The 26,221-nt window shown below is 42.9% G+C and overlaps 1 protein-coding gene across 2 annotated transcripts in view; it reads left to right on the top strand.

Annotated features, from left to right (window-relative positions):
• The window catches only part of GALNT9 (polypeptide N-acetylgalactosaminyltransferase 9), a 161,035-nt gene extending 149,417 nt beyond the window's left edge, over nucleotides 1-11,618 (top strand). For both annotated transcript variants that reach the window (XM_064466496.1, XM_064466497.1), the window contains 2 exons: nucleotides 4,818-4,985; nucleotides 5,729-11,618. In XM_064466496.1, coding sequence (XP_064322566.1) covers nucleotides 4,818-4,985; nucleotides 5,729-5,875 — 315 coding nt within the window. In that variant the 3' untranslated portion in view covers nucleotides 5,876-11,618. The remainder of the gene's footprint in view (nucleotides 1-4,817; nucleotides 4,986-5,728) is intronic.
• Nucleotides 11,619-26,221: the final 14,603 nt, after the last annotated feature.

Genomic DNA, 26,221 nt, shown 5'->3' with positions numbered 1-26,221 from the left:
TGAATCTAATCGCTTTCAGGAAAAAAGGTTTGCAAATACTGCTGGGAGAGCAATAGGGCTAGAGAAGATTCTGCTACTAAGCACTATACTGGGGGTCTTGAACTGCCTTGCCCCTGCATGTGGCTTGTCTTGTTCAACCACCTGTAAAGCCCGTTGCTCCTACAGGACTGCATAATACCCTTCTGTTGTAAAACAAATTAAAAAAATAAAAGGCAGGGTGGGGGGACACGGACGGATGACAAAACCCCCCAAAAGTGGAATATGTTGTTCTGGAAGCTTCTTAGAATGGTTATAGGACAGGACACGCAGGTTTTGAACCATCTGAGAGCATTTATCCAGCCTCAGTGGAAATATTCACTGTCTCAGAGTCTGTCTTGAACGCTGTGATGTGGAGCTGATTATTCAGTTTGAGAAAGAAGAGGAGTAGATAATAAAATGGCATCCTGGGGTAGAAGGACCCTGGGGAACAGCCTCCTTCTCCTCCCTCCTCTCTTCCCTTTCACACCAAGAGAAAGAGGAGGCACTGCAGCTGCGAAAGCAAGAACTCCCTTGGCATTGAGAAAGAAGGGAGACCTCAACGTTTGGATTCCTGGAGCTCGCAGCTACGTAAACAGATAGAGTAAGAGGAGATGAAAGGCTTTGCTTAAACTGCTGCTTGAGGGCAGGTATTTAACATTTTGCTTGGTAGAGCTATGGCTTTCCAGGGTTGCACTCTGGGTAGCAGGGCTGACTGCTAGAGCAGGGTGGATGGAAAGGTAGTTTCTGAACTTGCAGGAAGTAGCGGGTGATATTCTGTAACAGACGTGGAAGTCTGGTAATTGTTTCTTTTGTGATCCGTTTGTCTCACGGCAACAAGTATTCTGGAGATTTAAGGGATTCTGGACTCGTGCGTAGCTCGCTGTTTCCATTTCTGTGTCAGCTTGCAGCTCACCTTAACCTGCAGGGCTGAAGGATCATTAAAGATTTCCTTTTGCTTGGAGAACAAGAGCCAGAAAGAGGGGTTGAATTAAGTGTGGAAAGCTACAGGACGTACCCATGTAACTGTTTCCTACAAACAATTACCTGTTGTTATTTTGTGCTTTTTTTCACTTGAGTGGAAATTAGCAGCAATTGATTTTCTGAAGTCAAATCCTAAAATCCTTCACTTAAAAGCTGGCGTTTACTTATCGCATTGATGCTCCTGCAGGATCACCTTCCTTAGGCAGCGCTGCTCCTAGTTTTGAATCAGATATGGTGGCTTTGATGAGCGGCCTTTGACAGCCCTTCCATTTTGCGCAGATTTTTGAATGTTGAAAGGAAAAGTATCTTATGTTATCACAGGTACAGCAGATGGTGTCAGGATTAGACCTTGGAGTATTTAACAGAGCACTTAGCTTCAGTGTCATTTATGTGAGCTCTTCTCAGATGAAAAACTGAGCGAGGGTCCATTCTCACGTCATGGATAAAACCCTGCTTCTGTCCTGCAGCTCACAGTGGGAGTGTGTGGATACATAAGGAATAGCCCTTAACAGCCCTTGATTTTGGCTGGTTGGCACTGGGAATGGAGTGGCGTGATGTGTCATGCCCGCAGCTCTAAGGCTAACGCAGAGGCTATTTCTTTTTCAGTATGGTGGTGATACCCAAGATCAAATTTGGACACAGCAGGTGTAATTTTCACAGTTTCATTGACTCTGTATCCCAGTTCCTGTTTTCTAGTCTCCAATAATAAACTACTTTAAAGCTCATTCTATTTTCACAGTTTACGTTGTCACTAAGAAATTATGATGTGAAGTCTTTGGAGGGAGACGTTATTAGTCATATAGTAGTTTCTTGAACATTAATTTCTGGTCTGATTTTGCAGCAGCAGGCATTAAAACTCTCCGCGTAACGTGGTCTAAGAAAGTTGTTTGTGTGTGGTTTTTTAGAATTTTATTTTATTCTAGGATGAGCCTACGTTTTTATGACTGTTGGAACTCTTGGCAGAAAGTGCAGATCCAGGAAAATTAAGCCCTTGCTATTCCATTTGTCTTGCCATTGTACAGGTACAGCGTCCTGCACAGAACCATCTCCAACTCTGTTGACCTATTGCACAACTGCCACTTTCAGTACTGGAGATGGTTTAACAGAGATAGTGTATCTTCTAAGGCCTAAGTAGAAATGGCAGTTTCTGCTTTGACAGGCTTCTGTATAGCAACATCTTTCCGAAGTACATGGCTACCGCAATGCAGAGCGCATCCAATTCTGGCTATTGAGATTCTAAAGACAAGTAATATTTTAGACCATTTTAATATCGGTACAGAAAATGCTGCTTATCTTAAACCACAGGGAAAACTGATCCTGTACTACAGAGCAGGTAGCCCGTTATAAACAGTGGTTCTGATTATTTGGATAAGGCAAAGCCAGTCAGGTTGCTAGGTGGTATTTTGGGACCTGGAGGGGTATAATAAAACTGCAAGATGAACACAGTTCTCAGTCAGAGTAAGTTTCAGCCATGCCTGCAGTTCATTTGAACTCTGCTGAGTACCCATTAGATATGAGAAATGTGGCATATACAGGCAGGTTTTACTTTTTAAAAAAAAAAAATTTGGGTCCCCCCAGCCCCCCTTTATATGGGGGAAAAAAGGAAGTTAATGGGTCTGAGCTGGCAGTCCACTCATACTCTGAATCACTTTCATATACATCCCCCATATCCTTATAATGAAAGGGAAAAACAAACAACCACACCCAAAAAGTCTCTGGATTTAGTGTGTACAGATGGTGCCTCGACAATGGCATTGCTCACACCAAGGAGGATCCTCATGTGGTTACCCCTCGGCTTTCTCTGATGCAGGCTCTGTACTAACCCTGCACTTCACATGGAACAGAAGCGGCAGGTGGGAAAATGAACACGTAGTTTGTCAAAGGGTGTCTGGTCTGGGATGGAGTTGACCGTGCTCTTTCTACCACCAGCAAGATATGATTATTCACAGCATGAGTCTTCTGAGGTTGTTGATAAGGATGGCAGTAGAAAGCTAGGCTCTAATTCGAGGTTTTTTGATTGACTCTTAATGATACCTCATGCGCTGGTCAGTAGCATCCAATAAATGGCAGGCACCCCTGACCTTCCTCCCCTTTCTTATTAAGTAATTTCAGCCACATAACAGCAATAAGACCAGACAGGCAGTGAATTTCCTGGGTGATAATTACGTTTCTTCGGTGGCTCAGATCTTCACCCTGCAGCACCCTGCCTCGCAGCATACAAGCCATGTAGCTGGCTCCCTTCTGCAGTCTTTTGGCACCTGGGCGCTGCACTTGACTTCTTCGAGGGTAAGAAGGACAAAATATGATGCTGGCATAATGACTTTGGATTTAAACACAGAAGAAGTGGGAAGTAGATATGTCTGATTTGACATATTGGCCTGCTGCCAAATTAACATCGTGTATTTTTGCTTTAATGTGCTTTGAAATCTCCCCCAATGGGCTCTCCTTCAACTGCCTGGGATGTAGCTGTAATTAAGGGGATTACTTATTAATTTTTGCAACCTATAAATGAGGACTCCATGGCTATCATAGTTATCTCAGTGCAGGATGATATAGAGTGAGCTGACAGAGCCCCTTTTCCCTCCAAAGGAGCATCCTAGAACCACCCTTAAGGCTTTGAGGCTTTATTAGAATACAGGTGGAAACAAGTTGCAGTAGAGAAGATTCAGATCTGCAAGAGGCAGAGTAAAGAGCTTGAAATCAACCTTCCTTCATCAAGACTGTGCTCTTCAGGCCTGCTGTCATCCCACAGTTCTTCAGTGGCTTCTTGGGTTGGAAGAAACTTTTCAAGGTCCCCAGTGTGTCCCTAGGAAAAGCTTTTTTTTCTTTTTTTTTTTCCCCTCCAATACCTTGAGATGCAGGTTTACCTCTGCTGCCTGCTCTCCCAGGAGCCTGCAAGCTCTGCAATGGCTATGTCCCTTCCATCCTGGCACGCTGACATTACAAGAGACGGATTTTTTTACACCTCACCTTCTACAGAAAGATTTTTTTTGCTTTTCCTTGAGGGCCATTTTACTGTGAATGACTTGAGGCAAGTAAAATTATCACTTAAGATAGAAGAAAGGTTAAAAAAACCCCATACACTCCTGTAAAAATTAACGTGAATTATTGTGCCTGCTTAAGTTTTATTTCCTATTACAAACAAGCCCTCTAAAATAATAAATGGTCCTCAACTGAACCCTCTAATTACAGTAGCGTTTACCACATCACTAAATTGCAGAACAGTTAAGCCTCACACAAAACTGAAATATCAGAGTGTGATTCTTTCTTATGTAGGCCTGAAGCATATGTTAGTAAATTTGCTGCTGTTTCCCTCATTATTTCTTTTTTTTTTTCCCTCTCATATTTTTGGATACCGGTTGCATGGTTGGATTTTTTTCAGTAACATTTATTTACAAAAACTAATTAGACTTGTTGCTATCAATAGCCTCTAACAGAGCTCTTCAGAACAAACTGCACGGCAAATTAAGATGGTGTCCTTGTTAAAGTAGCTCCTGATGAGTGGGTATGATTTACATATTGATTAGTTCACTTTCTTGATTGTCCTTTTGCAGTGAAAGAGTGGGTAGGGAGTGGTGGGGAGCAGAGGTGGGAAAGAAAGGGAGCATTGCATCCTATGAGAGCCCCCGTGTCGGTTAAACAAGTTTCCCAAGCTCCGTCCCCGAGCAGCGTGCGCCAGGCCGGGAAGGTGCCAAAGGACTCCTCACCAGCGCTCGGGGCAGAAGCCAGCAGGGAAGGCAGCTGCAGGTCGGCTGTGCGTCCCATCGCTGGGGTCCCGCGGGCTGCAGCTAAAGTCTTCCCTCTTCTTCCTCCCCCAGCTTGTCCGCTACAGCTCGGACGGCGTCCTGCAGCTTGGGCCGCTGGGCTCCACGGCCTTCCTGCCTGACTCCAAATGCCTCGTTGACGATGGGAAGGGCCGGACTCCGACTCTGAAGAAGTGCGAAGACGTCCTGAGACCAGCACAGAGGTTCTGGGATTTCACACAGGTACGGAAGAGCTCGGGAGACTTGCAGAGATAAACTGGAGAGGAATGCTGCTCTAGAGGTTATCTAATGAAAAACAAGGTCTTTAGAGGGCTGTTCTAGGAATCCCCCCCTTATGCCTTCTAGAAATAGTCAGATGTGTTTTCCATAGGTCCTGTTCTATCCAGCGATTTTCTTAGATGACGATTACCAGGAATTCTGGGGTATGTTTTCTAGGAATTTTTAGTTATCCCTTTTCGGAATATTCTCAATTTCAGTAGTGGTTGTCAAGAACGTACTTGTGATTGGAAGGGGGTGGTTTTAGTGTCCAGGAATTTCTGTTTCTAGGAATTTTTAGATCTAGCACCTTTCTAGAAATTTTTAGATCTAGAGGTTTCAAATAATTTTTAGGACTTTCAAAGGCATTCTTACAGTTTCTGGGATTTCCCATATCTTGGGGTCTGTAGGGATTCTCTAGTGGTTTTTAGAGATTTTTCTAGTAATTTCTGGGGAATTTTCTAGCAAATTCTAAATCTAGAATTATCAAAAAATTGCTTTGGCACTTTGTATGGATCATGTAGCTTCTCCTATGAATTTCTAGCACTTTCTGGGGACTTTTGTCTTGATATATACAGAACTTTCCAGGCATTTTATAGTGTTTTCTAGGGATTTTCAAATAGAGCACTATTTTTCTTCTAATGTTTTCACCTTTTCTACTCCTTCTTCTAATCCTTTAATCGTTTTTTTTTTCTTTTTTGTCTCCTCAGAATGGTCCAATCATCAGCAGAGACACTGGCCGCTGTCTAGAAGTGGAAATGTCCAAGGATGCAAATTTTGGGCTCAGATTAGTCGTACAAAGGTGCTCGGGACAAAAATGGATGATTAGAAACTGGATAAAACATGGCCGACACTGACTGCTGGGGCTGAGAAGCTGCCTCTCCTGCCGTTGTCCATTGCTCAGTGTGCCATACCATGCAAGGCATTTGTCTTAAAGCCAATTAGTTTGGACAGGACTTGGCTCACAAGAGACCTCCACAGTTGGGCATTCAAAGGCAAAAAGAAAAATAAGAAAAAGAAAAACAGACGCATACCTGCCCTATTTAACTCTTCCTTGCTCCAGTAGATGACCTGGGAAGCTTAATGGGAGTTTTCTGTTGATCTGAAAATCTTGTGAAGCTCAGAACACAACAGAAAAGTGGGTTCCTTAAGGCTCTCCTAAAGGATTAATAGCTGGACGTTTCTATGAGTTGAAAGGAGAGATCTCTATACTGCCTCATAAGGAGGGTTCTCTGATGGGTAGCTTTTTAGCTTTAAGTTATCGACTGGTGCACAACTCCTATGGTGAATAATCATGTGCCTTTTTTATTGTACTTCATATAAAAGGGGACTGGAAAAACCCTACCTTTTCAGCATGTCTGTTTCATGGTACTAAACAAGATCTGTAAATAACACTGGAAATGTAATATAATATATGATAAATTTCAAGGTTGATTGTTTAGGAGTCTCTATTTCTAGAAAGAGACTGTTCTGCAAATGTTTACAGGTGGTTCTCAACCTTCAAGCTGCTAAAAAGCAGCACTTTAGAGACCTCTTCTAGTTAGACACAGGTAAATGTTGAATAGGTAAAGTAGCCACATGCTCCGATATATTGCCACATTTTACGTTTCTTGAATGTGAAGGCATCAAAATAGAGCACTTACATATTTAACTCTTCCAAGGCAGTAAATGTCCTAGTAGGCGGATGAAGTTCTAGAGGTCTGGGTTGGCCAACAAGCCCTGAGTACGTAAGTTGCAAGGCTCCTGGCCTGCAGTGTTGTACGTGCAGGCGCACTCTTGTGTTGTTCCACATGGCTTTGGAAGCTGGATACTCATTACTTCTGAAAATAAGTTGACTGAGTTAGGTGCCATCTGTGGAATTTAACAACTTGAATCTTCCATTTTGTTACCCATCCTGTGAAAATGTCAAACGTGAGCAAGTACGCTTTGTGAGCTCTGTCTAGAGAAATTTCCTGAACAAACCAACAAAGGCTTCTCAATATTTGAAAACCAAACAAAAACCTAGTGATAAGAGGGCAAATTAGAGCAGGAAAGGACTAAACAGCATATATAAGTACTGTTACTCTGAAATATAAATATTTTACTGTAGTTGACCTGTTGACAACATCTTTGTGAACCTGAGTTTAATAATGTTACCCAGTGGTTCGTGCGGTGTCTGTGCACAGGTAGCCAGAGCAATGACAAGGACGTATCCAAAAGGCTGTCAAAAGTTGACGACCGCTCTCAATGTCAGCAAGCTTTGGATGCTGGTCCGTGGCAGACAGCTTTTCAGTACAGAAGATTCAGCCGTACTGAAGGAGAGACAGAGACGGTATCTGTTAACTTCGCTGTTTAATATTTTATAGTAGTTTTAAAAAAGAATTTTGTTTTGTTTTACTGAGCCTGGAAAATAGGTACTTGCAGACACTGCGGTACCATGAACCTTGGTGATCTGTTTCTTGAAGAGCTTTTGCCATTCCTATTTCAAGGCATGCTGAACAAAATAAAATGGAAACAAAGTTAATTTTTCAAGGGCATGATATGTAATAAAATATTTACTTTTAACTTGTCAACTCTTGGTTGGTATCCAGAGACCTTATCGCTATATTTTGCCCTAATTTTATATTTTGAAACAGAGTGTGCAAGAAGTAATACAGAGCCAAATCTCCTGGAGTTTATTTGTGGGTAATAGCTGATTTTTATTTCTGTCACGCGGACCAGGTTATGCATGAATATATACAAAAGAATAATTCTGGGTGAGATTCTAAATATAAAATGCTTAAAATTCCCTGTTTATGGTTAGTTGAACACGACCTCTTGAAGAGTGCAGTAAGACCTGCAGGGCGAGGTAGCGTCTTTAACAAAGCAAGCAATACGATAAAAAGTCATGGACAAGCTCAGTTTTCAAGCCTTCCTGCAGGTCTTAAACGGGGAGGAAGCGTCAGGCTAAATATAGATTGGGAACAGTTGCCCTGCATTTAACCTCCTTGCATTAACCTATTAGACAACTTAAAAGGATAGCTACCATCTATGGAGCAGGTGTTGAGCGCTTCGTACAGGAGTTCTATTTGTGAGTGACTTGTCACCTTCTCTCCAGATACGATTTAAAAGGAAGGAATTGCATGAGACCTGTGCTCTTCTTCTGTTTACTCTGGTTGAGTTTTACTCTGTGAAATATTTGGCCATCGGAGGCACGAAGGCAAAAGAAGGGAAAAGGCAGTTTTACCGGGGGAGTTTTTTGGGGGAGTAGGGTCACAGGCCATTCACACCGTTGGTAGTCTTTCCAATTAATAAGTGCTATTTTATATGAAGATGGCTGGAAGTTGAAAGTAACTATATATCGGTGTGGCCACTAAATGCCTAAGTATTAGAGTATAAATTTGCTGCACTCAACAGAAGCAAATTGCCACATGCTTTTATCTTTTTCCTTTTTTTTCCCCTTGTTTTGAATTGCCAGTCTACGCTTGGTCCTTCATTAGCAAGGGGGCAGCAAGCCTTTCACATCCTGGGTAAATGTAAAAGGAAGGCTGAATATTTGGAGGAATACCAGGTTTTAAATTTAATATCCTGAAAGGAGTGTTGCATCTGCAGTTTAGGTGCTTTGAAGCCGAGAAACCCAGAGAAATCTGCATTTGCCGGCAAAGATTTCACACAGGCATGACAACCCTTCACTCTGACACCACTGAAATGAATGCGAATTGCTTGTCCTTGGAATTTCGCTGCTGCACGTCTTCAGGGCCCCGTGCAAAGCATTTGAACGCAGCCACACCGTCTGCCTGAGAGCGGTCAGGCCTGGCAAACCTCGAGCGCAGAGGCCACAGGCTGCAGAAGGCTTGCAAGAACCAGACTTTCATCATAAGGAGGAAAGCAGATTTTTGTGAGAGTTGAATGTCTCTGAGGTTCACAGAATAATATGAAAGAATTCAAATAACTCTTAAAAATGTGGTTGGTATTTTCTGTGATTGTCATTTTTTTAAGATTTACTGAAGCAGTTTCATATATTTGAGAAATACATCTGTTGGATTCTTTTTACCTCAGTCTTTATCTGTCTGAACCACTGCTTTGGCCACGGTGTTAACATGGTGACTCTGCATGTGAGAGAGAGGGTCTTAAATATTCTTTCGTAACGGGAATAATAATTTTAAAAGCTTTGGGTATTACCTGTTTTAACCAAAATCTGTGGGTGTTTTGTCAGTATTTCACCCCTTAGTACAATCTGAAGTCCTGCTTAATGTTGTTTGACATTTTCAGTCATTTCCCACAGTGCAGCAGTCCAGATATTCTAAAAAGTAATTAATATAGTGTAATATGTCTTGTAGAGATAATTCAGATCAGAACTTTCAATCGCTATTTTGTTTGATTTAGGAGATTATGGTGTTAAATAGTAGGTCCCAGGACAGGAGAACAGAAGGTGATAAGAAACATCAAGTCTAGTACGCTGCTGTCAGAGGCAAACCATTAAAAACTACTTTTGTAAGCACGTCAAGATCCCTAAAAATTAGAGTCTTGTGAGGGAAAAAAAAAAAAATCTATTTCCAAGCTGAATTTATTCTTGGCTTGATTCAAGCCATTTGCTGCTCAGCCAAAATTGTCCTCTAGCTTTATTGGCTCACTAGCTACTGAGGCGTGCTGACCTCCAGTGGAAGGCAAGAAGAGCTAAAAAAGGTGTTGTTGAAGGACCCAATGGGTTCCACTGCAGTTACAAAAATATCTATATTGTCTTCATCCATGAGGCATGAGAACCCTTCAGGACTGTCCCACAACCAAGAAGTTAAACTCTGGCTCCATGCAAGTGACCTAAGACAAAAATACAGAAACAAACAACATTTCTTCATACATATTCTGAAAGCGTTGAACGATCTGTCTCATTTCGATGAATAATTTGGGGTCTGAAGTCCAGGCGTTGGCAGTCCTTTGGAAACTTCACGTTTCTTTTCATCAGCCTGCTCCTTTGTGAAAACTGCAGTTTAGTAGATGAAACCCTCACTTGCCATGTGACAAGGGGTGTAATCTATCTGACATGGGACAGCTGCAATTTTAAGTACTTAAGCCAGAGCTAATAAGATTTAATGAAATAGCACCAGTCCTAATCTGTTCTTTAGATCAATTACACAGCATGTAATTCCTTCAGTATCCAGTATTCATTTGAAATGGTTCATTAACAGCCATACTAAAGCACATTATGGCCTGTTTCCGGGGCTCAGTGAGTTGGGCTGTAAGAAGAACTTCAATACAAGTTGGAGATCAGAGGGTGTTTGGCATATTATTATTCAGTTAGGAAACAAATACCTTTGGTTTTTTCATGAAAGGCTTTGGGAGGAAGAACAGCTGTCAGAATTTGCTTGATTGAAAATATTTCTAGCCTTGATGTTCCATTTTTGACTGCTATTTTTTCCGCCTCATTCTTACTGCTAATCAAAGTTGATTGTGAGGTCATGCCACAGATAAAAGATGGTATTGCAAATTAGAGGAACTAGCTACCAAGCTGGATAGAAACCAAGGAATCACCAGGTCTTCACATGTCTCTAGATCTGGATGCCACCAAAATAAACTTAATATTATCTCCTCTCTGGAAAGAATCCCAAACTTAACATATTTTTGTATTGCTTCATGAGGAATATCTATTCAAGAGACCACTGTAGTGTGTACCTCTACATCTTTTTGTTGTTGTTGTTGATTTGACTTTTCTCTGTGTGTGTGTGTGCGTGTGTGACATTAGTGGAACTAAGGCGAGCGCTGTAACTACTAAATGCATGGAAAACACATTAATGGGCACCATGATCTACTGCAGTATGTGCATCATGCATCTATAGCTTCCTGTGTGGTAACAAGGATATTCTTGAAGTACTGATGCACTGAGTCCTGCCAGAGATGGAGCCTGCTTACTGAGTGAACTGAGGGAGCTCAAGGGGTAAACACTGAAATTATATAGTTAATTGTCAGCGAATTTACCACAAAGCACATCAATCTTTACATCTTTGAAAAAAATGTAACAAATTAGCTTCAGGTTCTCTCTTAACAGTCTCCCTATTTTACTCCGATAAGTGTTGAAAATACGTCGTCCTTAAAGAGATTTGGGGTGCTTATGCTGGGTGAAGACTTTTAGCGGTGTCTTTACAATGCCCCAGCCATCAAAGGCATTAGAAAAAGAGATTTACAGTGACCTCTTTAGCAACTTGTAATGGATTTTAGACTGGTTTCACAAAATACGTTGACTTGTAATACAAAGGCCTTAATGATATGTAACTAAAGGTATTGAGTTCACGGGTTGCCCTAAGTAAAAACAGTGCTTCCTTTGGCCAGGAATATTTCCTTACAAGTACCCCAGTGAAGCGAGATATAGCAATCTGATTTTGAAGAACAGAATTTCTGAATCGAGAATATTCTTCAAAGAGATAAAGAGGCACTTAATACTTTTCACAGGGTTGCAGTTTTCTATTGGCCATCAACACGTATTGCCCAGTTTTCAAACTCTTTGTAATAAGTTTAACTTAAAAAAACAATGCAGCAACTGGAAGGCAAGTTGTGACTGCAAATAATCTTTCATCATGTGGCGCATCATCAAATAAATTTGTATTTACACTTGAAAAGTTAATAAATTACTATGCATTTTACTGCTGACATGAGCTGCATTTTTTTATTGTTGTATGTTTAGGCACCTTGTATTTAAAATTCAAAGTTGTCACACAAAGGGAAAACTAGAAAAGCAAAGTATAGGTGCATTTGAAGATTTAAATTGCGCATAATCTGCTCTGAAAGGTAATGAGCCCCTTTTTGAGATGAGCACGGAACACTTTGCAGCAGATCGCAAGCTGTCGGAAAGGGGACGAGCTCTGCGTGTCAGAGGAGATGCATCACCACGCCCTCGTTGGAGGCTTGGCCCCTGAGCATGCACATCCAAAGCTAGACTGACAACAGCGCAGATTACGATTGCGCTGTGAATGCTAGACCCGAGGGAAGGCGTGGCTTGCCATCCCAGCGAAAAGACATACTCGTGTAACGCTCGCAGGCACCAATCCGCGCAGCAATACACGCTCTGTTCTTGTACGGTCCCGTGGGACTAGTGAGTGCTCCACAAGAAGCATTCAAACGTAGATTAAAAAAAATCCCCATAAAAAGATTCTGACCTTGCAATCACCGTTCCTGGAATCATTGAGCCATGGGGAAAAATATGCTGTCGAACCGTGGACAGGAAGCTGATGATGAAAGAGTCCTCTTTCTGGGAGTTTTGCACTGGAGCTATGCTTTAGCAATTCAAATGGGTAAGAGCACAATTGATCTGTCATTGAGGTGGTACTGTCCTAAAGAACACCCTGCAACCAAAGAAAGAGAACAGCTTGCACTTCCCCAGTTGCCTAGTTAATACAGAGGACCGGAGGACATGCCACACCCTGTGACCCGACCTGTATCAACAGAGAGGCCAGATTTGCACATGATATAAAACGCCATCGCTCTGCTGCAGCCACAGAAGTGGCGGGAACTGCAGCAATTACCTTCTATAGACTTGCTCTGTTGCAACAGATGCTATTGCTATTGGCTTGATTTTTTTTCTGCTTCCAAAGTCACTTTTATCTGCCCAAAGGCAATAGAAAGGGGATATGAAGTGCTTATGAACTCCCTTCTATGCTGTCATGCTTCTACCAGAAGTCTATGCAGCCCAGCACCTCGTCATTGAAAAGAGTCAATAACTGATGTTTAGAAGAAATAGGAGACAGGGAAAACGCAGAATGATCCTTTCATCACATATCTCCCCCTAATTCCAAAAGGTAAGCACTTCCCAAGCCAGAGGCTATCCGCACCAACCCAACTGTTAGATTTAATAACAACGGTGGGCCTGCACGTATCTAATCCACTTACACCTCTGGATGTCACAACATCCTGTTGTAATAGAGAGCACGCTGGGAGTCAGCAGCTCTGCTTTTCACGCCCTGTAGTTCTCTTATGGTGAAAAACTGTGAATAACTGCTGCCAACTCTTTTTTAACACCCTTCTTGGTTTGACCTCTGTCATCCTCTTTTAAAATGTATTTCAGAACCGATTGAGTGTCAAGCTTTTTTTGTATCGCTAGCAAACAACCTCGAAAAAGCGCAAGCAGATGCTCTGTGTCATATATTGGATTGGGTGAGAGCACGGTGAGAACGGGTCGGGTTCTTGAACTGCTCAGCAGCATAAAACATACGTTACTGGTTTTAACATTGATTTTGGATCTCAGCCAGACTGTTTCTCCTCTGTTAGTGTGTATACACAAAGGTTGCGATTTGTGATCAAAGAGCACAGAGCATTTGAGAAAGGATCTGACACCTTCCTTCGTTCTGCTGGAAAGAACTCCCTGCCCTGCTCCCGCTGCTGGAGGGGGCCGTAGGGCCCACCCATGGGTGGCAGTCGTGCATCCAGACTGGGACATGCTTCCATGTTCCTGACGGTCTTGCTCACGTCTCGGTCAGTTGAATTAACTGCGCGAAACCTGAGCGCGCAAGCTTGCTCCCTTCTGAGTTCTACAAGGCCAGTCACTACATAAGTCGAGGAGCAGCTGTTAAGCGCTTCCCTGATTTACCCAGGGGAAGCAGCGTTGGCTGTAGTCTTCAGGTGGGCAGCAATTCAGCTGGCCTCAGGAGGGGTAGCCTGACACAGCCGTGGCAAATTTAGCTCCATCTCCTGGATCAGCCTTTTTTAGGGTGAGACATTTCTTTGTGAATCCACACTGAGGACTCTGTAGAAACGCTGCTCTGTTGCTTAGCTGAAGTACTCTGTGAACTTAATTGCCCATTATAATCAAGCCAGCATTTCTTGGAAGGAGCAATGTCACCCTTAAAGGTACCATATACCTGCTGGAATGAATGTTTTGTGAATGATATCCAGAAAAATCAGTTTCATATAAATATTTTGTCAGCAGTTCTGCATCTGACAACATTTGTACTACAGAAGTTAGCCTAAGTCTCAAGATTTTTCACTGTGAAGAATGTATATCATGAATATAGCCACCCCTCTTCTTTTCTTGATGAATAAATCTTCATGAATCAACCGTGAATCACGAATATGTGCCTGTAACTGAGCACTAAGTAGCAGTGAGAATGATTTTTCAGCCTATACATTGCTTGACTGGTTTTTTTTGGTTTGGTATTGTTTTGGCTCTCTCTTGTTACTGTAATGTAGTTGAGCACCTGTATTAGACTTGCCTTTGTATCCTGACTGGTTAACTGGAATTTAAAATGAGAAAATAAGGACTGAGGTATTTTCCTGTCTGTAATGTTGAGGTAAAAGCAAACAAACAAACAAAAAACCCTCTTTATGCTAGAATCTAGAAACATTCCTAACCTGGGAACAAATCCAAGAACTTATCTCAGTGCCTAAAACCAACTATAATCCTAAGCACCAGCAAACAAAACTCAGGCCTTTTCATGCAAATTTAGTGCAATGTTTTTCTGGACTGTGTTCTTAGCACAAGCTCACCTGCACTGCATAGCCATATTCTCTGACTTTCCTTTTAAGGTGTTCTCACCCTCTTCTATCAGCTTATTTCCCTAATGTAATTGTATAAATGATGGTCAGGTGTGTTACTGATGGCGATGACCTGCATTGGGAAAGGGAGCCTTCCAACTAACAAAAATAATTCTGTCGTTTACAGAGCTTAGGGGTAAAGGTGCAACCAGCAGAGTGATGTGACATTCATTAGACCACGCGTACAATTTTTAAGAGCCTATTGCTTGCTGAAGAAAAGCCAAGCATTGCTGACAATGGAGGCCGTAACACAACTCCCTGGGTGGGCCCAGCGGGCTGAAAAAGTTCCTGAGGAAAAGATTGTGTTTTAGTGTCGTAACTTGGAGTTACCCAACCCGGGCGATATGGGAAGGGCAAGGCATATCAGGATTTCCTTGAACTGGAAAAGTTGGGAGTTAAACAGGAGAGACTGAGCTGCACTCTCCAACCTGGAAAGCATGAACTAACATACAGCACTTTAGCAAGTGATAAGGCCCTTATTCTTTACATGCATAAATAAGCTTTAATAAAGAGATTTTAATCAGGATTCAGGAAATATTCTTCTGCTTTTGCAGTTTATTACAGTGAAATCTGTCTAATCCGTTGACGGAGCTCCAAAACACACCCATGGTGGTGCCGTAGCATGGCAGCAGCAAAACATTTGCCAAAACCTATTGAAATTCTCAATGTACTTCAAGTGTTGGCATTCTCTGAAGAAAATGGTGCCACCTATCAGCAAGAGGGAGGAAATTAAACAGCAAAATGATTTGTTTAAACTGAAGAAACTGCTATTTTCATTGCAAGGCTGATAGGTTGTATTTAAAGGCAATTAGCGAGATGTTGGGCCCATTCAGGTTGGTTCTGGGTAAACGAGGTGCTGACCTGGCTGGCCGCTCTCACACCGCAGGAGGAGGTCTGGGCTAGACAAACACTGCATGCTCTCATCTTGCTGACCAAAGGGCAGGGAGTTATGAAGAGAGAATTTGCAAAATGCAAGTCAAGCAGATCAGCTGAGGTCCGACTCACTAAAGGTAAGTAGTTAAATATTTTTGTGACTCTGAGCCTAAATAACTTTGGGTCCAGTTTTTCTCTTTTTATGTGGCGCAGGTCATTTTGTGTCACTCTTGCGAGCAGAGTGTAGGCTCATTAAAGTGACACAGGTATTTTGAAAATGTTCTTTCTTGTTCTTTGGAAAGCTACATTTTTAATAATTCTGTTAGAGTTTTTGTTCAAAATCCTCAGAATACATCCTAGCATGCCCAAGCCATGTGTTTCCCTCGCAGTCTCATGTTATCATAACACTGAGGCCCAGGATACTGCATTGTGCTGCCGTTTTTTTCTAAACAGAAATGAAGTTCAAAGCTTCAGTGGGCTCCTGAGGGGCAGTGAGGGATTTGTGTTGTGTTGAGCCTTATCAGAAAGAAGTCGGCACACTTTTCATCTCTTAGGAGCCTGCTTTATGTTTTGATCCTGGAGCCAAAGCTCCTTTCTTAAGCCTGAAACAGCTACAGAGACCCTTTTCGCTACCCATCAGGGCAGAGTGACATAAGGTGGTTGTTTTCTATACCAGTGCTTCACCGGGTTTAGTAGAAGGGGGCTCGGTGTAACTATTAAACCTATTTAAAACCTTACAATTCTAAGGTTTTTTCATGCACTTTCTTAACTTCTTTGTGTGAGCACAAGGCAAAACAATGGACTTTTAGGGGGTTCTTTTCTTTCCTTTTGAAATGCATTGATAAATGTGGCCGAAAATTCAGTTTGAGGTAAACATACACAGCTGCGTCGTCTCACAGATTGTTCTTTTGTACACCAGCAGAGGACTCATCCCAAACAAGTAGAAAAATGCTTGCTGCTTAGAAGAACAAGGCTCCTAATTAGTTAATATTTTCCCCAAGCCTGGGGACTTCATGAAAATGAGGAGGTCTAACATGCTTCTTGTACTGACAGAACCAGAGGGTATTAAGCAAACTTTGCAACTCACAGCATCAAGGAAAAAAATAAAATACAGGGTTTAGGATTTGTATTGGTTTTGTAAGAATGACTCAAAGAACTGATGAAGTGGCAAGCATAGAAAGTAAGCTGGTGACCTTAATTTCTGGTTTGAAAAGTACACTCCAGTTCCTTCAAGCATTTCAGAGTTAAAATCTAGAGAGACACCAAAGTAAACTGTCAGAAGCCTATCACTGTACCTGCAGAAGATTCCAGGTACCAATGTGACTCTCTCTGTTACATAGCTGAATGTGTCACAAGCACTAATGACCCTGGTCCTGCAAGACCTCTGTAAGGTATCTTCCACCTCACAAAGAGAAGGAATTGCAGTACAGGGAGGATAAGGACTGAATTTATCCTGGCTTGTTTTAAACACTTAACTGAGGAGAATGTCAGGCTCCTCATTACTCATGGTTCTCTTGGTGGGAAAAGAGGCCCCAAGAGCAAAGAGCTCTTTTCTTTTCCCTCTTTCCTTCTACCTTTCTCTCCAAAATTTGAGATCAGGGTCTAAAGCCAGTAAGGCAAAAGCCTGGCTGAAGGGGTTGGCAGGTAGACGTCTGTAACAAAGCAGCGGGGTGAATATCATTTTTCTTGAATGAAGCAATGGCAAGACGTGCTTCCCCCTTTACTCATACACGCAGGGAAAAGTGGCCCATGATCTTCAGTGGAGGTGTTGGATTTCATGCTGAGCACATACCGTTCAGCTGTGAGGAAATGAGTTGTAATTGAACACGACGTGGTGGGTTAGAACGTGCCCCCTCAGACCCACAGTTAAGTGTAATGTTAACTTGCTGGCCGCCAAAACAGCTAGTCCACATTTACACAGTATCTTTCTCTCAGGTCATTTCTACTCCAGTGGTGCTCTCCTTTGAGTAGCATGTTACCAAAACCCTTCACATCCTTCTCCAAAGAGAAGTGTCATCTAGGGAGAATGGGTTTTTCAGGAGCAGCTTCAGTTTTATCTTGAGGTGGAAGTCAGCAGATGCTGCTTCAGATGCTGGTTCTAAATCAGTTTTTATTATTCTATTTCTGGGATCACGACTCCAGATTTCCAGTCTTGCTTTTCACCATCTACAGCAGTTTCTCTGTTCTACAATAAATTTAGATCACGCTCTTGATATCCAGCCCTCCAATATGAATTGCTCAAGATAAAAACTTCACAAAGAAAGCAGATTAGGACTGGAATTTAAACAAAGGAGGGGTAAAAAGAATCCACCACAAGGAGGGAGGTTTCCAGATCTATTTAATGATTTATTTTGCCGTTCCTGTAAGCATGCAGCTCTTACAGGTAAGAAGACGTATCTAAGGCAGTCCATGTTGCTGAATGTAGAAAAAGTTTGTCCTAAAGGAGGCTCTATGCACTGAGATGTCTGTTTTATGGAAAGACAAGGGGAAGGAGCTGAACTGTAAACGTGTATGTTATTTTACCATCTGGAGAAAGGTACTTTTCCCACCTCAAATCCTCCTTCCGCTTTCTTTTCACACTTTGCCTGTTTCTACCACATTCTGAGCTTGGCTGAACTGGCATTGTGCTGCTTTGTGGGTCTGGCAGTCAGGTTCTAATAAAAGGTATGGTGCCAGGCTCCCAACAAGGGCAACCCAGACCACAGCACCGAGCTTCCCTGGAGGCGAAAATGAGCTGGTGGACAGTGGGGAGCGTGCTGCACACTTATATATTCCACAGGGGAAAATGCTCAAGAGAATATACCCATAGAAGGGGGACCAAGGTGTTTTAGCCAATTCATTGGAAAGAATGCTGGGTATGAGCATGGGGTAGAAGTAGAAGCATACACATGCAGAATTTTTCATGGGCTTTATGCTGTACCGCATGCCTTAATAAGAGACTTATTCTGAAATCTGGAGGATTCTGAAAAAATCCTCCTCTCGTTAATGTGCTGATGAAATCTGATTCAATATAAGGTTCTGAGTTACTCTGTGTGTATATCTTGGAGAGCTTTCTTGTCACAAAAGTATGTCGGAGTCAAAGAGTAGAAGAGCATCAGCACCATCATAACAGTGGAAAAGGAGAAGAGTAAAGAGTGAGGGGATTTAAATTATTTCAAATATATTTTTACAGTCTACACCTCCACCACCTCTCCCTCCCTTCCTCCCTCCCCTCCCCAAGGTGGGACTCTTGCTGCCTGAACTACAAAGTTCCATTCTAGCAATGTTTTGTTGCACCTTATCACATAAAACAAATGTTTCTCCAAAAGCTTTCTTACATGAAGGCAACCAATTAACTCTAATCTCTCTGTGTAGCCCAGGCTTACAGAAGGGCAAAGAGGACTCACTTTGGCTTGGATGGCATTTATGGTCTGCAAGCAGCGCGTGGATAGGAAAAGGCGGCATGCTGTTCTCTGTAGGGTGTACAATCTGAAACAATATTAACAGGGCTGCTAGATAGAAATCTTAATAAGCTGGCGTTAAACAACTGGGTGTTTTTATCTTGGAGGCAAAAAAAATAAAAGAAATAGTACATTTAAAATTCACCATATGCACAGTAACTTGCAGTTAGTAATTAAATTCTCACAACATCCTTCCACAGTGCCAGGCAGAGCATATTGGCTTAGGTTGGCCTGGTTGTCGAGTGTGAACCAAAATGATTTCTAACAGCAATCAAATACATTTTGAAACATGCTCATAAAAAATGCTTGCTCAGAGGCTCAAAGCCATAATGATTCATGTATTAGCAAATGAACCTGTCCTCTGCAAGCTAGCCCCTGAAATGGAATAAGGTATCAGGCCAAGGAAGGAAAGAACTGTATTTATTAAGATGCTGAGAGGTACTATTTTGTGATGGGAGTTTAGGGTGACCTCTGTTCAACATCTGTGGAAGAGCTATGGATGCAGTTGTTGGACTGGACTGAAAGCCAGGTTCTGGCAAGGATGCCTTTATCGAATCTATATCCACAGAGGGATTTAGGTAATGCCATTGCCAGGACTCCCTCTGTCCCTTGGTGGTACCTGAGGTAGGATCTTCAGTCCGTGTATGAGCAAGGCTGGGAGGCAGAGAAGGTGAAAACAGCTCTCCTTTATCTCCTGTGCTGTGAGGCCACCTGCCAGCTGAACTGCTCAGGTGAAGCAGTTTTCAGATAAATAACGGAGCTACTTTCCACTATAACTTCTGGAAGTGTCCAAAAAACACTCTGAAGAGATTGTGAATTTAAAATTAAAAAAAATAAAACAAAAAAACCAGAAACAGAAATCTCCCCAGGAGCCTAACAACACAAGCAGCAGTCGGACACCTCCTTTCTTCCTTGTTTTGACCATGAAACGGGGAGAGAGTCTCCCTCCTGTTATGCCCCCCCTTGAGCAGTCATCATGCTGGTCCTGGCTCTCAGGGAGGGCCCACAGGGCCAGAGATCTGACACTCGGTGAGATGCAGCAAAGTGGGCTTCAGGTGGCCCCTGGGCCGGGCTCTGCTGTCGTTTGTCCCTGTGCTCTCAGGCACCAACAGTAAGAAAATGGGAACAAGAGAGGAGAAGCAGTGTGGAGAGAGAATTAGTAAGGACTCTGGTATTTTATGGGAGCGGAAAAAAATCTTAAATAAATATCTGTACAGAATCCCCACTCTGTGAATCAGAGATTATGGTCCATTTTATCCCACTGGTTTTAATTTGTTGCCAGAGGCCACTCAGCTAACTGGCATTTAGTGAATCGAGGGATGAAGGGGACGACAAAACAGCTTGCAGACTTCAGAGAGCTGTGACCTTTCCAAGCACAATGTATAAAATCTGCCGATCTCGCTTACGATGACCGACCAAATCCGGGCGCCGCAGGCAGAAACCAGCAACCCCACCACCGCTGCCATCTGCAAAATCAATATCTCATTAGACCCGGCTGCTGCCGTCTGCCTGCCCAGGGACTGTGGGCGAGGCTGAAAAACAGGGGTGTACCCCAAGGTAAGGGGGGGACGTGGCTTGAACCCCACCGGGGGAGCACGAGCGCTCAGAAACCAGGCCTCCAGCAAGCGGCTGCTGAGGGGTTGGTGTCTCCTCGGGACAGAGGGGCCCTCTGTGCAGGCAGCTCCCCGTGTCCTGCCCCGGCAGCGGGTGGCAGCCGGCTGGGGGTGCAGCCGGCCGCCTGGTCGCTGTCTCCCTGCGAGGGGGCTCGGTGTGGCGCGGCAGGGCGGCCTCCCTCCCCGCAGCGCCGCCGCCTGAGGGGGTGGAGGAGGCCGGGAGCAGGAACTGCCAGGGAAGCTTCTGGAAGAGAGCGGAGGGACCAGCAAGGGGTGGCGGAGCTCCAGGCTGCCCTCAGGCCTCAGCGGCAATGGGAAAAGGGTTTTCTCCTGAGGGGCTGGAGGAAAACTCCTGCATAAACCCCCCAAAACCCAGAGTGTTAATAAGCTTTTTATTCAGGCCTGCGGCTGACTCTGAGGCGAGTCGCGCTGTGGGGACCTGGGTCTCCCCAGAGCTGCTCCCCAGGGAGCAGCTGGAGACGGCCAGCATGGCCCTTCCCTCCCCAGGAAGCACGGCTGGCACAACAATGGCTGGATAACTGCTTTTACTCAGCCCAGGGTGCTTTCTTGTGAGGCGCCGGGCGCTGTGGTGTAGGAGGCAGAAGATCTGGGCACATGGGCTGCTTTATACCGGCTCCTGCGTATTCTCCGTGGTGCGTGGGCTAGAGCAGGCTTAATACACTTCATACACTGAATTCACTTTTCTAGCACGCAGATATGTTTGTTTTCCTTCCCAAAGCCTGTGCGTGTGTCTGTTCATGATGCTATCTTAATGCCTCATGTGTAATATCCTTTTCGTTCCCCTGCAGCCGCATCCATGTTCTCACAGGTGCTTTGGATGCAAAGCAACGTTTAGTCAAAGCTTCAGGAAAAAGGGGAAAAAAAAAAAAAGTTCTTCCTCAAAAAAACAAAAAACCCCAAAACATTTGCGATGGTTTCAAACTGTGAGACAGCAACCTGATATTGGCAGAGCCTGGAATTTTCTCACATGAGATGCTGCTGTGAGATCTGAGGCAGAGATTTAATCAGGGCTAGGGGCAGCTATCAGAGCAGGCTGTCACGCCTAGAAAACCTCAAATTATGCACTAATTATCCACCTACACTGCCAGGGAATAAATAGCTAATGACTTCAGCTTACTGTGCTAAAGATGATTCCAGTTGTAACAAGTTTGCAGGCTGCGGGTTTTCTTCGCGTTGTGTTGGAGGTGCAATAATTAGCAGTGTTTTTGTTCAGGAGGAGTGACTGGGTGGGCTTGGAGTCCCGCGGCCTCTGGAGAAGTGCAGTCAGAGCACGGGGGGGTGACTCTTGGTCATTGCCTACCTCCCAAAAGGGCTGTATAATGATGTGTGGCAAGATATCTCCTCTTTTCTACTCGGCTTTCTTGCCGTGTAGCATTGCCTTTAATGACAGGAAAGGAAAACTGTCTCAGGAAAACAGGCTTTGTCCTCACCTTGTCCTTGCAAACAAAAAAAATGCTGACAAGAAGATCCTTTTTCAGTCAAAGTGTTAGTACCATTCAGAGCTGTAAATTTCTGGAGCTGTGATCAAACTAGATTATGCTAATGCATGTGAGTGAAAAATAATGCCAGAAAATGTTTTAAAATGGATTGATTTATCCCTTGGACCACCTTACAGCAATGGGCTGTAAAAAAAATAAAACCAGATATTTTGGCTTCAAAGGGCTTTCTTTTCAGAGAAGTGGGTTTGACCCCGTGTCCTTCAGGTACGCTTTGTTTTTGCTACCTGTGACACAAGCATCTCTCATAGCCTTAGTTATACCTTGCAAAAATACCAAGAAGCAGCTAGCTGTCCCTCATTGGTATGGCTATTGCAATTTTTAATGGTAATTCCATTTTGCATAGAAATGCCTTTCTCAATGGTAAGGATGGCAAAAATTGTTGAAAAAAAACTTCTTTAAAACCTGCAAAATTACCATTTTTAATTGCAATTCTCCTCCATCAGACAGAATCAGTGCTCAGTGCCCAGAAAGCAGTGAGGCCACCTGAGAGGCGGCTGCCACACCACGCTCGCGCAGTGAAGAGGAAGGAGCGCAGCCTGGATTCTTTGCCTAGTTATTCCTGCTGCATTACTACGCTGCGCTACCCTCCCATGTTCCCTTGCCTAACCCTGAAGCAGATCTCATTAACTATCACCTTCCACCAGCGAAAGACAAAGGTTAAATCCCAGAATGGATGTGTGGGCCCGCATGAAATTAATTCTGACACTTTGCAGTCGGAGCAGTAAGCCTTGTTCTGGGGGGCCTGGGGGAAGGGAAGGGCAGCGTTGTCCCCTGGTTCCTGAGGACCAGAACAGTTCTTGGTACTGGTTCAGCAGTCTCTCTCGGTGAGTTTGTGATGGTGGCAGTTTCATAATTAGCTGTAACTGCATACTCGCTCTGAGCTTGGGAGCTCTTCATTTTTTAATAACACCTTTTTGTTTATAAATACACTTGAGGTACCATATTGCTGCAGAATGTTGATTTGCTTGCGTTAGTAATCACTTTCTTCTTCTGAGACTGAAAACTAAACCTAAGTCAGGATTAACATGTCCAAGGCTGATTTTTAATTAAATAGTTGAGATGTCTCAGGTGAGATGAATTTAGTCTCTCATTGTCTCCTTAGCTCTAAATGGAGACCTGTTTATAAAGACTTTGAGAAGGGGGTAGGTGTAAGTAGCTCTGTTGCTACAGCTCTGAGTGGATGCTGAGGTTTGGGGTGGGTTTTTTTTGGTTAGTGTTTACACTTGTGAGAATTGGGCTCAGTGTTTAGCATGTCATTAAAAATAGATATGGATCAAATTTTTTTAAAATGAAAAAATGTAGAAGCTTTTACCTTAAAAAGAAATAATACTGTGTTGAAGCTAAACATGTGCAGTTCATCGAAAAATGCAGCACTTGGTTTGGGAGGGGGGGAAAAAAGGCCAAAACATCACCAGTTTAAGTCTTTCAGAACTATGGAAAAAAAGTCAGACTAGAATGTCCAATAAAAATGACACACATCTATAAAATGTCTTTGTATCCTTGAATCTGCTTTTTATTTCTTTGTCTCGCAGGAGAAAGCAACAGCAAAATTTTACTTATTTGTTGGGTATGTAGAGATTTTTTTTTCTAGAACAAAAGAATCATGGCAATACTTCCAAAATGAGCTTCTAGTTGCGCGTGTATATATATATTTATATACGCGCTTTGTATTTGAAAAGGAAACTTCAACGATTGAACAGTTTGGCATGTGAAGAAGTTACCACCCACTCATTTTGAAGAAGATTTTGCACAAGACCTGCAGCACCTTTCTCTTTGAACTCTGAACACACGCTGTGCTGCCCTGTGCCCTCGTGTGACTCTGATGATGCTAAAGCTCAGCTGAACAGTCTGTATTGGTAATGTTAGTGGTACTGGTGCCCTTCAGCGACGATGGCCTTTGGCTTCTATCACAGAAGGTCCCTTTACATCAGTCAGAATCTTATTGATGATGGCGTACCTTCAAAGATAGCAAATTTGAGTGAAAGGAGGAAAAAAAAAGACTATTATTTCATCTGGAGCATGCATCTTCTCTCTGGTATTGAGGAGAAGAACGTTAAGAACAAGCAAAGTACCGTCACATCCCTGTGTACCAGAATGCTGTGGCCGAAGCAGCTGGTGTGCAGGGGTTGCAAAGGAGAAGACATGTAGGCTTAATTTTGCATACATGGAAAATAAGCAAGGACTGAAACAAAGAGGCTCGATGTACATTCCTTTTTCACTCTTTAGCCGAGCAAAGAGCAAGATGCGACTACCTTCTTGTTCTCAGCAGTTCTTAGGCCTCCAACACAGGAGATGGATAAACTGTCAGAAGTGAAACTTGGAGGCATAAACCTCAAGCACATCATGTTGTCGCTGCTGCACTTAAATGAATAGGCTGCATTTAGTTGCTGGCCTGAAGGCTGGGGGGAGATGCCTTCGTTTGTCCAGTGGTAAAATGCAACACGGGGCAAAATGCCTTACGTGGAGCGCCTGTGTCTGCTCTGCAACTGCTCCTCATCTGGAAAGCTCAGGTTTCTGTGGCCTTATCAGGAATGGTTGTTTCTGCAGGGTAATTTATGCAGTCAAGGATTTTGTTGCCTTAGCTGTACATGATGAATCTAAATGACCGCCATCTCTTGCATGACAATGTAGTCCCTCTCCTTATTTCAACACCAAAGTATAGTGTTTCTCCGTATGGATATGAGTGGAACAGCCACTCATCAAAATAACTTGGTTTAATTAAAAAAGTGACTGCAGTCTATCCTTCATTATCTATCTTACAGCTTTCAAAATAAGGAGCCCTTCTTTATGGGCTTCTCTGCAGGCCACTAAGAGTTGTACGAGATTATCTGTGCTTTGTAAATGTGGTTTGCTTTGGGCTCAGAGGCAAAAGGCTGCGATCAGTCAGGATCGTGGAGTTGTGAGCCCGGTGTGATCAGCACGGCCCAGCTGGCTGCACCAGACTCTTCTCTGCACCACTGCTTTTTGTTTGTTTGTTTGTTTTAAGCATTTGAAATGAGAGTTTGTTTGCTTGCTTCTTTCTAAAAGTAGAAAAAGTAGCAGTTTTTCCATTCTAGGAGTTCTCTGTTTGTTTTGCTCAAGAACAAGGGCTTCAGGCAATAAGGGAAAGTATGAAAAGAACTGTGAAATTAATTAAATTGACACTTCAAGAAAATACTTATATTGTTGCAATCCTCAAAGCAGCAGCATAAAGCAAAGTTATCACTTTTTTGCCAAACGTTATTTTTCATGAGTAAAGGAAACGTAGAGGTTTTGCTCTGAAACCTGGGTGTTGGGTTTGCTACAGATTTTGGGGGCAGCAGAGAGTGCTCGTTTGGTGAGCTGCATGCAGCTTGGACATATTTCTCCTTTTCTGTAGCTGTCAAATAACAAACTGCTCCTGGATGACATTTTTATTAATGAATTATCATTAAGACCTGAATTCAAAATCTGACTTACCTTTTTTGTTTGATTTCTTTTGAAAAGTACAGGGCATGCTACGAAACCAATACAAACCAATTCCAGTTCTTTAGGGATGCCAGGTGTTATTAATTAAATATGAAGGCTATTTACCTCTTACAGTCTCTATTTAGGCATTTTCATCTCCTTTCCTAGATCTTCCTTTCCCCTGTTTTTAATTTGGAATAATTAGCTGAAGCTGGTGATTTTTGTTAGCACCAGAAACAAATCTATCTGGATTTGAGAAAGAAGGGAGGTAGGGAAAGAATGAGAAATAGAAGGTAAGCAGATTAATGTATCTAAGAAAGACTGACTATTCCTAACTTGCGAGTCATGATTTATGTAGGTTTTTTGTTATTTGGATTTGTGAGGGTTTGGTTTTTTATTTTCTTTTAACACTAGCTATTGAGCATTGTTATCTTTTCCTACATAAGCCGTCTTAACGGGGAAATTTAGAAGCCTGGACCCTGCACTTATTTTGGAGTAAACAATACCTGTTGGCTGAAACTCGCTCCTGTGCAGAGCAATTAGTGCAAGAGTTCAAACCTCAAAGCAGGGCAGTAGAAGGAGATGGGTCTTAATACTGGCCTTGTGCACAGGGGTGAATTTTGTCCATGCTTCATGTATTTGGAGACCTGGATTTGTCCTATAAAGTAATGAGAAAAATGGCCCACATGGGAAAATATTATTGATTGTTTCCCCTGCCTTTCAGTGATAACTATTGCATGACTATCTGCTCATCCTTTGAATTAAAGGAAGAATCCAATATTCATTTTGGTTTTCTACACCGTGTGCCAGTATGACAAGCTCTTTCCTGGTCTTCATAAAAAGCAAAATCCAGA

This window comes from Phalacrocorax carbo, chromosome 15 (genome assembly GCF_963921805.1).
Source record: "Phalacrocorax carbo chromosome 15, bPhaCar2.1, whole genome shotgun sequence".
NCBI lineage: Eukaryota > Metazoa > Chordata > Aves > Suliformes > Phalacrocoracidae > Phalacrocorax > Phalacrocorax carbo.
Note: the sequence above shows the minus strand (reverse complement) of the source record. Positions and strands in the feature narration are given on the sequence as shown.